General features: G+C 31.4%; 1 protein-coding gene and 2 long non-coding RNA genes across 3 annotated transcripts in view; 1 reads left to right on the plus strand and 2 right to left on the minus strand.

Annotated features, from left to right (window-relative positions):
- LOC123267791 overlaps positions 1–2,372 on the minus strand; it is an 8,814-nt gene extending 6,442 nt beyond the window's left edge. Inside the window, exon 1 of the long non-coding RNA XR_006510130.1 lies at positions 2,298–2,372. This is a non-coding gene — a long non-coding RNA (uncharacterized LOC123267791). The remainder of the gene's footprint in view (positions 1–2,297) is intronic.
- Positions 150–13,779, plus strand: LOC123267788 (zinc finger protein 729-like). The gene is made up of 4 exons (XM_044732627.1): positions 150–977; positions 5,840–5,974; positions 6,038–6,245; positions 7,851–13,779. Exons 1-4 carry the CDS (start codon positions 843–845, stop codon positions 13,211–13,213), a joined length of 5,841 nt encoding a protein of 1,946 aa, XP_044588562.1. The 5' UTR covers positions 150–842; the 3' UTR covers positions 13,214–13,779.
- Positions 773–1,925, minus strand: LOC123267790. Its single transcript, XR_006510128.1, has 2 exons — positions 1,440–1,925; positions 773–1,288 (listed from the first exon to the last, which is right to left on the minus strand). It is a non-coding gene; the product is annotated as an uncharacterized LOC123267790 (long non-coding RNA).
- Positions 13,780–15,519: the final 1,740 nt, after the last annotated feature.

The raw sequence follows: 15,519 nt of genomic DNA on the forward strand, positions 1-15,519 counted from the left end.
ATCAATCAGCTAGTGCTTGCTGATAAAATACCGAATCAGCTCTCAGATCTGGTAAATTTTAAATAATTACAAAACTAATAATTTTCCTCAAAAAAAAAAAAAAAAAAAAAAAAAAAAAAAAACAACTATTTAATAACAAACATAAAATAAAATCCAACAATTCTAAAATAATAATAAAACATTAAAAAAAAATAAAAATCTCCATAGTTTAATCTTGAAGCATTGGTGGAAGCACTCGTCATCTTCCATGAGCATCCGCGACGACGGCGACCACGAGCAAATATTGCAATGAATTCCTCTGAGAGTGTAGTTATGTATTATGTAGTTTAGTGAGTTAGTGAGTTTTTAAGTAAATAGTAAGTGAGCGAGTGAATAAGTGAATCATACATACATATACATAAATATACAATGTAATATATACATGATATAATACATACAGTAAGAGTGTGTTGATTAACCACGAGGAAGAGGTGGTTAGTAATCGCAACAGTCAGTATAAAATTTCCAACTACAACAACGACGACAGCAGCAACGACGGCGAACCACGACGACGTTGCAATCGTAACAAGTCGGATTTCCTGTAGCCTCCTCTAGCAGCAGCAGCAGCAGCAGCGGTGGTAGTATAGAAGCAGCTGCTGCTCGTCCCTCCCACTGGGACACATCAGTAGTCGGTAGTCAGGATAATCAGTCGAGCCAGGACCTTTTCTGTTTTTAATTCTTTTTAATTCCGATTTTATTAATTTGTATAATTATTTACACTCAATAATTAATATATATTATTGAAGTATTGATAATAATATTAATAATATTAACACTCACGTTGGTTACAAGTTGTTACGAAGATGGAGTCGAGAGAACGTTACGACGAGCTGTGTCGCCTGTGTGCATCTTATGATGCGGTTAAAATGGATATATTTGGACAAGAAGGAAAAAATCGTCAGCTTGTTGATAAAATACAAACTTGTCTACCATTTAAGGTAAATTATTTATTTAAAAATTAATTAATTAATTAATTAAATTTAGAATATTATTATTATTTTTTTTTGTTATTTTAAATTAATAGAATTATAGACGTAGATATTTATTCAGCTAATTGTATCATGATGATCATCATGTAGATTTAAAAAACTAAACTGCGTTGGCTATAATTGTTGTCCACTCCCTCGTGCGTCATATCGTCGTCGTCATCATCACCGATCAACATTACGTCCTCGTCCTCGTTCTTACAGCGAGTGTCGCTGCTGATGCCCACCTTACCTTGGACTTTCGAATTCTGGACAATTCGAACCTAAAGACGAGAGTTTTTAATCAACTTGCAGTGTAACTAACATTTAAATGTGTAAATATACAGACATGTGTGACATACAGACGTATGTTGGTACATTAGCTTGAGTTAAGCTAAGAGTGTGTAATTATTATTGTTATTAATTACTACACACCAGGTTCAACACTAGAAGGCTTAACTTGGTTTCTGCTTAGAGCAGAGTTTTAGTGGAGCTGCTGCTGCTGGTTAGGTGGATCAGCCATAAAGAGCCAACATGGTGACGGTGGACGAGGGTTGCCTCGGGGAGCCCGAGACGTGGTGGAACGGGGGGCCGTGAACGAGTGTCGGTGTAAAGGAAGAGGAGGCGCGGCCGGTACGGGCGTTATACTCGCTAGATCGAGAGAGCGAGGTCGCCGGCTGCCTTCAGCTCGCGCTACTGCTCTTTCATTCTACTTCCTAAAATTCTGTAAAACCAAATGCTGCTTTTATCACGCACTCGAGATGATCAAGGCCACGTACTAATCTCACCATATTTAGATGAAAAAAATATTTTATCCGGGCGCTCTATTGTTTTAAACACGTGACTATCCTATTTTTGTTTATTATCTATATTATTAAAAGAATAAGAAAAATTTTTTATTTCATTCTCACAAATAGTCAATTTAGGCTGCATTCGAAAATGTATCTCTAGATACATAATTAAAAAATGACCTTGTATCTTGTGAACTATTGACATTTTTAAAGATATAAGCTCATCCTGATGTTACACTTATCAAGACCTTTCATTTGAGTACCCACATCAATCTTTCATATATTTTATATATTTATATATGTATTATATATATATATATGTATATATGAAAAATATATCAAAAATACATGTGGGTACTCAAATGGAAGCTCTTGATGATTGTAACATCGGGATGAGCTTATACCCTTAAAAATATTAAAAATTAAGAAATGACCTTGTATCTTGTGAAATATTGACATTTTTAAAGATATAAACTCGACTCGATGTTACACTCATCGAGACCTTTTATTTGAGTACCCACATCAATTTTTCATATATTTTATATATTTATATATATTATATATATGTATATATTAAGAATATATAAAAATTGCCATGTGGGTACTTAAATGAAAGGTCTCGATGAGTGTAACATCAGGATGAGCTTATATCTTTAAAAATGTTAATAATTAAGAAATTACCTTGTATTTTGTAAACTATTGACATTTTTAAAAGTATAAGCTCATCCCGATGTTACACTCATCGAGACCTTTCATTTGAGTACCCACATCAATTTTTCATATATTTATATATAATATATATATATATGAAAAAAATTTTAAAATGCATGTGGGTACTCAAATGAAAGCTCTTGATGAGTGTAACATTAGGATGAGCTTATATTTTCAAAAACGTCAATATTTAAGAAAATACAGTGCAATTTTACAAAATACATTGATTAATAAAACAAAAATTTTAATTTTTTTTATTTCACAAGTCACGGCAGTCACATATTGTTTATTTTTTTTTTTTTTTTCATAAGACACTTGAAATAATTTAAAATTTATATTATAGATATTTTCAGAGAATATAGGAAGAGATATATAAAATAAAAAAAAAATACGTTCCGGGTCTCTTAATATCGATCGTCATCCTTGAGAGTACCGTGGGCACCGTCGGGCAGTAGTCAGTCAGGCTTTAGCTCTCTGTCCTCTACTACTCATTCCTATCCAGTCCTTCAGCATTCCCAATTTCCCAGCATACTTTGTCAACAATAAATGATAACTCTTCTAAACTCAGCTATCCACTCTCTTCTTCGCTCTATTATTTCTTCTTATTTTATTTAATTATTCATTACCACTTGAATAATTAAAAAAAAAAAAAAACAATAATTATTATTATTATAGAAATATCTAAACATCAATTATAAAATCTGTATAATAGATTCATCTTGATGATTTAAGTGGTAACTCGAACATTAAGAGTGTGTGATATGCTCGACAATATCAACATCACGTTTTGTAAGAGTTGGTAGTTGTTGTCGCTCAAGCTGCATCCGCCCGCCCGGCAGCCCCTTACCCCGACTGGCACTTCCCCACCTCATCTTGCTATCCTCTTACTTCACAAACTTCTCGTATCGTTTGTGCTATATTACACACACTTACACAGATCTGCATCTGTGTGTTATATGGTATATATGTCCGCTGGTTAGCTCGTCTCGTATCGTCTGAACGTCGTCGGCAGCGGCATGCCAGCATAACCACCAACAAGCACCAGCAGCCGAACAGACGGAGCGAAATACGTTTTAGTTAAAGCGGTTTCCCACCACTGCAGCCGTAGTCGTACCAGGTCCCCCGCATGTGTCTCTACTCAGTGTAAAGTATCACTGGATATCATCCTAGATTATACTGAGTGAAAAAAAAATTTCAGATAATAGCTAGTATAATAAAGATTACAATGAGCATAATCCAGATTACAATGAGTATAATCTGGATTTTTTACACAAAAAAAAAATTTCTTGAAAAAGAAAATTTTTGGGTACCTGAAGGAAGACCAAAGTTGTATTGACTGAAGTAAAAATTTTTCTTGAAATTCTATTCTTGATGGAAGTCATTTTTTCTTAATTCAAATTATCATAAATACTTGATACAATAAATTTTTATATTTGATCAAGATTTTTAGATACTTTAGGGAAGCAGCGCTACCTACTTTAGCTAAGAAAAAAATTTTCTCATCTTGAGAAAATTTTTCTCTTGAATATTTGATACCCATTTTATATTATTTTAGCATGCAATTATACATATTGAATGAAAAAAAATGATTCAATATTATTTGATCTTCTCATTTGACATGTTAATCAATAAAAATATTAATGAAAATTTACTTCTATCTTTATATTTAATTTTTTGGAGCATAAGAGAAATTTTATCAAGACAAGAAAATTTACTTCTATCAAGAACTAAATTTTTTGGAGCAAGAGGCTGCACAGAAAGAAAAATTTCTTGACTGGAGAACAAAATTCGTGGTTCAAGAAAATTTTCGTGTGCCTGAAAGAAGACCGAAGTTGTGTTGGCCGAAGTAAAAATTTTTCTTGAAATTCTATTCTTGATAGAAGTCATTTTTTCTTAATTCAAATTATCATAAATACTTGATACAATAAATTTTTATATTTGATCAAGATTTTTAGATACTTTAAGGAAGCAGCGCCACCTACTTCAGCTGAGAAAAAAATTTTCTCACCTTGAGAAAATTTTTCTCTTGAATATTTGGTATCCATTTTATATTATTTTAGCGTGCAATTATACATATTGAATGAAAAAAAATGATGAAATATTATTTGATCTTCTCATTTGACATGTTAATCAATAAAAATATTAATGAAAATTTACTTCTATCTTTATATTTAATTTTTTGGAGCAAGAGAGAAATTTTCTCAAGACAAGAAAATTTACTTCTGTCAAGAACTAAATATTTTGGAGCAAGAAGCTGAATTTTCTCAAAAGAACAAGATTTTCTTGACTTAAATAAATTTTCTTGGATCAAAATACATATTCTCAAAGCAAGAGAATTAATTTTGTTGGAATAAGTGAAATTTCTTGTCGAAAAAAATTTTTTTTTTCGCCCAAGAAAATCATTAGGAAGAAAAATATTTTCTTGGCTCAGAACCTTTTTTACTGTGTAATTTAGCAGAAATTTGATAATTTTTTTGACCAATAAATTATGGCAAAAAAGTAGAAAAAAAATTGACATTTTAAAAATTTTTAAAAATAAAAAATTCAATTTTTTATAAATTAATTTTTTGGAAAAAATCTATTTATTAAAAAAGAAGAAAAATATTTTCTTCGCTTAAGTGAATCTTTTTTTCTGTGTAACTATCTGAAATTTTTTTTCACCACAGATATCACTGAGTATAATCTGGGATGATATCCAGTGTCATCTTGTTGCGGCATATTTCTTACCACGTCCTCTTCTTGATTATTGCTGATGGATTATTATCCATACCTCGAAGATAAATTAAAAATGATGTCTTCTGGTGAAGATCACCAACATCACGTTGCTCGTTGAGGCTCTGCATTTCGGAGTATTTTCCGTTGGCCCCCAGAAAAAGAGAGTGTTATTGTATTCTCCGGCAAGACGAGTCTTGCAAGTTAACTGCCTCGGCCCCAGACCCAGCCCAGCACATGCTCGTTCTCTGCTACGGTCGTCCGAACGTTTTACCTGTCCCACTTTACAACCTAGTGGTCGTATACCTGGCTCCGATTGTACAAGAGAAACTCTGACCTGAATTTGGCCTCGCTATTCACATTTACGACCCAGCAAAATACTATTTTCCTCTTCTTCTTCTCCTTCTTATTCTCTCCTTAATCCTAAGGAGGGTCCTTTTGACCGTGAATCCTTTGTCCAGGTACCCATTACAGTATCCTGGTTTTCTCTTTTGTCATTTTTAAATTTATTCATCGTAAATTTTATTTTAGAAAATTATTTTTTTCTAGTTAATTAGTTTTTAAGTAATATTTAATTTTTATGTAAATGAATTTAATTTTTAAAATTATTTTTCATTACAGATTGATGAAGATGACAGATTACCAAAATGTTTATGTTACCGTTGTATGTATAATCTGGAAAATTTTTACGATTTTCGAACGGCTTGCGTTAATGCTGTCGCGCTTTTGGAAAGAAAATTACCACCAAAAGAATCTGTAAGTATTTATTCATTTATTTTTATTAATTAATAATATAATATTTAATTATTTTTAAATTAGTCAAGCAGTGGATTACATAATGACATGGAAAAACATTCAGAGTTGCGCTCAGAGTTACTTAAGGAAAAAGAAAAGATGCCAATTCTTATACCTGAAGCACCAATAGTTAATCCGAATGCCGCGTTGGGTACTCCACCGAGATTAAATTCTGACGGTGAAGCCGATCAGGAAATTGAAGAAATTCTTGAACACAGTGGAACTGAAGAAGGTAATTTATCTTTTTATTTTTTTTTAATAATTTTAATTAATATTGAAATTAGCTGTTAATTTTTTAAAAATTTTTATAGCAAATAAAGGTAAATATTTACAAGTGGGGTCCACCATTTTTATTTTCATTTTTTTTAACGAAATTTCTATTTAATTTTATTAATATATTTTTTTTTAATACATAAAAAAATGAACAATTTAAAAAAAAAATTTGATTATCACCATTTTAACAAATTTTCAAAAAAATTTTAATTTTTTAGAAAATTCCGATATTCAACATTTTTTTTTTAATTGTTCATTTTTTTATGTATTTAAAAAAAAATATATTAATAAAATAAAAAAAAAATAAAGTAGAAATTTCATCCAAAAACATAAAAGCCAAATTTTTTTCCAAAGGCAAAAAAGCTGATTTAATAATATTTTATTAATATATTTTTTTTTAACACGTAAAAAATGAACAATTTAAAAAAAAATTTATAAATATTTTAGAAAATTGCGATATTCAACTTTTTTTTTTATTGTTCATTTTTTTACGTATTAAAAAAAAATATATATGTATTAATAAAATAAAAAAAAAATAAAGTAGAAATTTCATCCAAAAACATGAAAGCCAAAATTTTTTCCAACTTTTAAAGGCAAAAAAGCTATCGAAATCTTTATTTTTTTCTTTCATCACATTTTTTATCGTAAATGCGCCGTAAACCAAACAGAATAAAAAAAAGTTAATTTTTCACCTAAATATGACCAAAAATAAGTTTGACCCCACTTGTAAATAATTACCCGAATAAATTATAATAAAAAAAATATTTGAAAAAATTTCCACTGATAGTTTTTACATTTTTTTTTTATAATAATTTTTACTACATTTTTTTTATAATAATTTTTACATGTAAAATTTTTACTACATTTTTTTTTATATAATAATTTTCACATGTAAAATTTTTACTAAATTTTTTTTTTACAAAATTCAATTGTTATGAAATTATAAAAAAAATTTCTAAAGTAAAAGACCCAATTATTAACACTGGCCTAGTGATTGATACTTGTAATTTTATTTTAATTAAAAAAACCAAATCAATTCTAATAAATTACTAAATCTAGTTTTTGAATTATAAATAAAAAAAAAATTGATTTTTTTGAGGACATTTAATTTTTCTAATCGCTACAATAAAAATACACGAGAGTGTGAAGTTAGTCAATAGTCGAAACTCGCAAAAAAATGGGACCTGATTCCTTATTGGTTAAAATTAAGGCGCGCGCTATTCAAATTTCTAGTTAGAATAAAATTGTGTCAAGTGTCAAACAACTAGGCCAGTGTCAATAACTGGGTCTTTAACCTTATCAAATTAATTTCAGTCTCAAAATTTACCATTAAATGAACATATATTAAAAAAAAATTATAAAAACAGAAAAAAAATCTACTTGACCCAAGTAAATAATTTTGAAGAGCATTTTCTTGATTTGAGTAGAAAAATTCTTAAGCTAAGAAAATTTTTCTTGGTTTAAGTAAATTTTACTTGATTCAAAACAATGAAACTTTTCAAAATAATTTTCTTGGTTCAAGAATTTTTCTCTTGATTTAAATTATTTTTTTTTTTCTGTCCAGGCTTAGAAGATGGCGAGGACAGAAAATATGACGAGGAGTACGAAATGGACATGGAGACAAACCCCAGTGATTTTTTGGAAATGCCTCCGATGGTAACAGAAGACCTAGAAGAGCCCGACCCGCACCAGCAGAACTCATCTCGCTCACCAGCGTTGTTCCAACACAAATCCGAGCACCACGAAGTCTACGTATGTTCATTATGCAACAAAGCCTTCAGCTCCAAAGGCCACCTGTCACTGCACGCGCGAATTCACGCCGGAGCCGGAGACGTAGTGGGTGAAAAGGTAATCACAGACGACCACACATCGTTCAAGCGTCTGTACCAATGCGACCTCTGCAACAAATCCTACTCAACAGCCAAGCACCGGTGGGGTCACGTGTCTTCAAATCACCGAGGACACCCAGCAGTAACGTGTCAATACTGCTCACGTTTGTACTCGACACGTGGAAATCTAATGGACCACATAAAGTCTCGCCACACTGGCCAGCCTCCGCCTCCTAAACTCGGTGTCTATGTCCCCTCAGACAATCGATTTCAGTGTAACACGTGCCCGAAGATGTACACCAACATCACCGACTTGAACAAGCACAAAAAAGTCTGCACTGGAATCCGCGAATCAATAAGCTTGCTGCTAAAAAAGAAGGGCAAGAGTCTTATGGACACCTCAGAAGCTTCGAGCTTTGAGTCTGACGAAGACAGCAAAGATTACCGCACAGCCGAGGCTAAATTATCAAAAAATCCCCAGCTGACTATTTTAAAGCAAGCTTTGACTCGCGGAGCCGAAGGACTTAAGCGTGACGACCGCGATCCTTATAAATTACTAAGAGTACCTCAAGTTGACACTCAAGATTCCGAACCCAAGAGATGGTTTTGCGAAACTTGTCCTCAGTCTTTTACTTCAATTGAAGCTCTAAAAGACCACGAGGTCACTCACGAGTCCGACAAACCTTTCATTTGTCTTCTCTGCAAAAAACATTTCACACTAAAATCCTCTTTAAGTCGGCATATTATTTCCTCCCACGGTGTAGACCCAGCTCCAATGTTAGACGATGAAAAATGTCTGAAAAAAAAATTGCCTGTAAATAATCTACGTGAAGAAATTAAAATAAAACGCGAGCCTTGTTTTTCTCCTGTCAATGTTGACGAAGAAGATGAAACTCAGCAGCAAGATATGATTGAGATAGAAACAGTATTTGTATGTGAAATTTGCACCCGTGATTTTAACGACCGAGCTTCTTTATGGCTGCACATACGCGCTACTCACAAAGAATACGCAGCATTTGCTTGTGGAGTGTGTTTAAAAATCTGTACGGACAATGATCAATTGTTGAACCACGTAAATATGTACCACGGAGCTTCTAAGCTTCAAATATCAGAACAAAGGCGCTACAGTTGTACCATTTGTGGCAGACAACATGACTCAAGGAAGAAATTAATGACGCATGTGTCGATTCACAATATAGATCCTTCCTATGATCCAGCTAACTTTGTTCAATTAAACAGCGGGTATTACAGCAATGAGAATATGAATGACACCACTCAGGATCATCTTAGATTAAAGTCTGTTGATTTTGATCATGAGGACGGTGAGAAGGTAGATTGTTTTATCTGCTACAAGTCTTTTCCAAATGAAGACCACCTAATTCGCCACCAGCGCAACGCGCATAAAGAACAGACTCCTTATACTGATAATAATCTTGCTGTTAATTCCAGTCCTGCTAACCCAAATGGGAACAAAGCGCAGTATCACTTATTTTTCGTGTGTGAAATTTGCGGAAGTTCTCATCCAAGTAAATGGGAGCGCTGGTTACACATCAGCAGTTTTCACAGCTCAGAAAGCCAAATTAGATGCGAGCGTGAGGATTGTGGTAAAATATTTTCTACCAAGTCGCTTAAAAATGAACATGCTCAGCATCATATTTTGCAAGGCGCTTCGCCTAATACTTGTGAAATTTGTGGAAAACTTTGGGGCAGCCGGGTCGATTATTGGAAGCATGTTATGGGAGTTCATTCCGACACTGTTCCTCTAATTTGCGGTGTTTGCTTGAAAGTCTTCCCGGATGTTATTCAATTAAGCGGTCATGTTAAGAGTAAGCACTGGCCGCTGACAAACGGGGACTTTAGTTGCGACATTTGCGGTCGTCCTTATTCAAATAAATCTAAAATGTCGCGCCACCGTAAAATTCATGGGTTAGAAGTTGAACATTACAGCAATGGCGTTAACGAGTCAGTAAGTGAAGTCATACCTGCTAGTACGTATGAAAGTAACGCAGCTGAGGTTGATTTGACTTGTGAAATGTGCACGGACTTGATATTTCCAAGTTGGGAAGACTTGTGCCAGCACAGAAGAATAATCCACGGATTATTCCCGTGTGATTTGTGTAACAAATGCTACGGAAGGACTTCTCACCTTTGGAAGCATGTTAATCGAGTCCACAAAGGTCACAAGGACGTTACTTGCAAGTATTGTTTAAAAACGAGCGCTTCTAAGGATCATTTAGCGGCGCATATTGCTAAAATTCACCGCTACGAGCCCGAAAGCAAGAAAGTTCTTAAAGAAACTAATTATAAAGCCCCCGTTGTTGAAGAAGACACGATTCATCATTGCGAAAAGTGCAACAAAGCTTTCCACAAGCGGTATTTATTGAAGAGACACATGAAAGGTTGCCAAAATTATCGGAAGGATCCCGGAGCGTTGTTGACCCGTTGCAGAGCTTGCGAGAGAATTTTTAAGGACCGGGCGAGCTTGCAGAAGCACATTGAGAATCATCACAGTAGTTACACATGCCATTTGTGTAATGAGACGATTACTTCCAAGCTTGGAATTATGTCTCACAATCGTGTTAATCATATGAACCATCCAGACTTGACTTGTGACCATGCGAGCTGTAAAAAATTGTTCCGGACTAAGGAAGATCTTGAAGCTCATCTGAAGGATCATAAATATCACTCGCCGAATGTTTGTGATTTTTGTGGAGATACTGTGGAGAATAAATTGAAATTAAAAATGCATATTTTGTCACTGCACCGGAATGAAATTGGGGTTTCTTGTGGGGTTTGTTTGATACCGATGAAAGATCCGCAGGAGTTGAAGAATCATGTGGAGAGTGTTCATCCTGGAGTTTTGTTAAAGGCAAATACTTGCCAGGTTTGTGGGAAACAATATGCTTCTAAGTGGAAGGCTTTTGATCATACGAAAAAATGCCATGGAAAAGTTTTTAGAACTTGTAAACAATGTTTGGCTGTTTTTACAACTGACGCGGATATCAGACATCATTACGAGCATGTTCATAATGTGCCTAAGGATCAATTGGCGGGATTTGAAAATAATTCTGATGGTGGTAAAGGAGGGGGTAATGATGATGGAATTAAAGAGGAGCTTGATGATTTTTATGATGATGTTTATGATGAATTACCGAAGGTTAATAAGTCGGCTAAGCGCAAACCTCAAGATACTTATGATTGTGAAATTTGTCCGGAGATATTTTTAAATTATGAAACTTTAGCTGATCATTATCAATTGATTCATAATACCGATCCTGAGAGGATGTTTAAAAAAATGAAAACTAATAGTGGTAAAAAACGAATGCGTAATCGTGAAAATTTTGAATGTGAAAATTGTAAAAAACAATTTTGTACTAAAACATTATTTTGGAATCATATCAGTAATTGTACGCGTAAAAATAATTTATCAAAAAATAATAATGATAATACAACTACCTCGATACTTGAAACGCATTTAAAAAATAATAATATGATTAAAAAGGAGCCTGTTGATATTATAAATGAGTCTAATTTAAATATTCCTGATTTTAATTTATTTGAAGATATTAATTTGCAATTATCTGGACACAAACCAGTGCCAAATTTAATGCCATTGTCTTCATCTCACCGGATGTCCCCGATGAAATGCAACCGCAAGGATTCTAGAAAGGTTTATGATGAGTCTACTAATACAGTGTGTGCTTGCGAGGTTTGTGGGAAACAGTGGCCAGCTAAGAAGCACCTCTGGCAGCATTTGATACGCTTTCATAGAGCTGAGGCAGCTGTTACTTGCGGAGTTTGTTTGAAATTATGCACGACTTATCGCGGGTTGTCGCAGCATCTCAAAGAGGCTCATGAAGCTATTTTGTCTTGTGAGGGGAATAATTTTACATGTAAGATTTGTGGGAGGTATCATAATGCTAGGAGCAAGCTGTTGCTTCATATGAGCATTCATATTAATAATAATGAGCACATTTGGTGCTCTAAATGTGCGCTTAGTTTTGATAGCAAGGAGAAACTTGAAGCTCATATGGCTAATTGTATTGTTAATAAGCAGAGGAGAGATGAAGATGGCAATGAGAATGATAATGATAATGACAATGATAATAGTAATGAAAATGATAATGATAATGATGATGAAGATGAAGAAAATGAAGATCATGAAGAAAAAAGCGGGGATGAAGATGTTAAAATTGATGATGATAAAGGAAGCTTGATTGGTGATGAAGCTTCTTTGTTGGGTGAAGGTGATGAGGAAGAAGAAGAAGAAGAAGAAGAAGAAGGAGGAGGAGGAGAAGGAGATGATGGTGAGGTTGATGTTGATGATAATGATGATGAAGTTGAAGGTGAGGGTGAGGGTGAAGAAGGTGAAGAAGGTGAAGAAGGAGAAGGTGAAGAGGAAGAAGAAGAAGAAGAAGCAGAAGGAGACTTTGATTCTGAAGACTTGGTTAATGGTGAACACAGTGAAGAATCTGCTTGTGAATCTGACATTGAAAATGAACATGAAAATGTAACTATTGAAAGAGAAGACAATTCTAATAGCAACAGCGATCATGATGATTCTGAAGAAGAAAAAAAGGAGAAAGAAAATATAAGAGATAATGACACTGATGATGATGATGATGGACCACCGGTTCTTAGTCCAATAATGCCGATTCATGAAAATGAAAAGCCTAGAAGGGTGAAATCTAAAAAAAACATTCCTGAGCTGGATGATAAGGAGTTATTGGAGAGCAACTCTGGATACTATGGCTCGGAGATTGATGATGAAAGGTTAAATGAGAATACTTTGGATTCTATGGCTAATGATGGAGAATTTCAGGAGCAGATTAGGATTAATGATACTGTGCTGATGGTCACCAATGATGATGAGGGGAATGAAATTGTCATTGAGCAGAATGTGGAAGAAATTGATGAAAATGATGATGGCGAGTCGATTCAAGATGTCGCGGATTTTATTTATCAAGTCGATCCGGATAATTTTGATGGAGATAGCCAGGGGGTTCAGGAGGAGGAAGAGGTGCAGGAGGAGGAGGAGGAAGAGGAAGAGGATCAAGAGGCTAATTCTAGTGCCAAAAAACGTGTCTCGAGGACGTAGTTGTGAATTATTATTTTGTATAAATATAGAGGATATTTGATTTATTATTTTTATTAAAAAAGTAATATTAATGGATTAAAATAAAAAAAAAAAGATAATAAGTTCACTGTACAGTAGATTAAATGTAAATTTAAAGAATTTTGCCTAATCTAGACGATAAATTACAAATACAAATTACAAATAAATTTAAGGTAGTCTTCTGGGGGTTGAATGATTGATAATTCGCTTGGGCATTGTAATTTATAAGATTTAAAATTAATAATTTTTTTTTTTGGTTTAAATTAAGCCCAACTGATAATTTGTTGTTTTTTTTTGGTTTGTAGTATTTAGTAATCAACCTCGTTATTTTATTTTTTTATTATTAATTATTATTTTATAATTAATTTGTTTTTGAGTAATTGAATAAGCGAGTTACGCTTCAGTCAATTATTTATTTGACCTCATTCATTCCAAAGTAAAACGATTAATCCTCAATCTTTAATAATTTTTTTGAGTTGTAAGGTTTATTGTCTTGTAACCTAATGGTTTATTAATTAAGTAATTATGATTATTAATATTACTATTTTTTTTTATTTATAAGGCTTTTATTTAAATTAAAGTAATTTGAGTTGAATTGTGTTTTTTTTTTCTTTTACTTTACATTCTCATTTGATTTTTTAAATGTTGTAATTGTTTAGGTACAATATTATCAATCTTGTTATATATTATTGTCGGAAAATTAATTAATTGTGAAGTAATTTTTTTAATATGCATGGAAATTAATCATGAATATAAGATTTGATTAATATTATTTTTATTATTATGTAAAATTAATTATTTTTTAATGAAAATTAAAAGTTTGAAGGTATACAAGGATAATGTTTAATGTGATAAGCGACTGCGCCATGTATAAAAAAATATTTGACAAACAAATAATTAAAATTTTAAACAATTAATATGAATAATTATATACATATAGATATATTTAATGTTTGAATAAAGTATTAATATTTCAAAAATAATATTTTATCAATTTTTTAATTTAACTTTTTTATGTATAAGATTTTTTCTTTTTAATTTATCGCATTATTTAAATAACTTTTCTTTATAAAATTAATTACAATTAATTTTATTCTCATTGTGTTAATATATATATTGAAAAAAATTTTTTTCTTGGGAATTTTAATCCTCAATTTTAAAATATAAAAACCTTTCAAGGAATTTATTTTCATATGGTTTGGATTTATTAAATTTTTCTGGTTTTTTTTTTTTAAATCGCATTATTTAAACTATTTTTCTTTATAAAATTAATTACAATTAATTTTATTCTTATAGTGTTAATATATATATTGAAAAAAATTTTTTTCTTGGGAATTTTAATCCTCAATTTTAAAGTATAAAAGCCTTTCAAGGAATTTATTTTCATACGGTTTTGATTAATGAAATTTTCTGGTTTTTTTAATTAATTGCATTATTTAAATAATTTTTCTTTATAAAATTTATTACAATTAACTTTCTTCTCATAGTCTTAATATATATATTGAAAAAAAAATTTTTTTCTTGGGAATTTTAATCCTCAATTTTAAAATATAAAAACCTTTCAAGGAATTTATTTTCATATGGTTTGGATTTATTAAATTTTTCTGGTTTTTTTTTTTAAATCGCATTATTTAAACTATTTTTCTTTATAAAATTAATTACAATTAATTTTATTCTTATAGTGTTAATATATATATTGAAAAAAATTTTTTTCTTGGGAATTTTAATCCTCAATTTTAAAGTATAAAAGCCTTTCAAGGAATTTATTTTCATACGGTTTTGATTAATGAAATTTTTCTGGTTTTTTTTTTTTTTTAATTCATCGCATTATTTAAATAATTTTTCTTTATAAAATTTATTACAATTAACTTTCTTCTCATAGTCTTAATATATATATTGAAAAAAAAATTTTTTTCTTGGGAATTTTAATACTCAATTTTAAAGTATAAAATCCTTTCAAGGACTTTATTTTCATACGGTTTTGATTAATCAAATTTTCTGGCTTTTTTTTTAACATTAATTACCTTAAATTTTTACAATTAAAAATGAATTAATAATTAAATTTTTATAGCTTTGCTATAGAGTCCTTGGGGTTGATTTTATCCACAAATATTATGACACTGAATTTAGCAGTCATCTGGAAATTTTTAGAATTTTTTTTATTAAAAAAATTATCACAAAAATTTAAAAATAAAAATTCATTAAAAACTATGAGTGCAATTTTTTAAAAACATTTTTTCAGTTCTAATTTAACTAACATAAAAAAACTATCACATATTTGTAAGTAA

The sequence above is a fragment of the Cotesia glomerata genome, linkage group LG6 (genome assembly GCF_020080835.1).
Source record: "Cotesia glomerata isolate CgM1 linkage group LG6, MPM_Cglom_v2.3, whole genome shotgun sequence".
Lineage (NCBI taxonomy): Eukaryota > Metazoa > Arthropoda > Insecta > Hymenoptera > Braconidae > Cotesia > Cotesia glomerata.

Bases quoted from the DNA above. Each gene is read 5' to 3' on its own strand.
- LOC123267788 (XM_044732627.1), top strand. From the start codon at position 843: ATGGAGTCGAGAGAACGTTACGACGAGCTGTGTCGCCTGTGTGCATCT. The intron at 978-5,839 runs GTAAATTATTTA...TTTTCATTACAG, and splicing joins AAACTTGTCTACCATTTAAG to ATTGATGAAGATGACAGATT. The intron at 6,246-7,850 runs GTAATTTATCTT...TTTTCTGTCCAG, and splicing joins ACACAGTGGAACTGAAGAAG to GCTTAGAAGATGGCGAGGAC.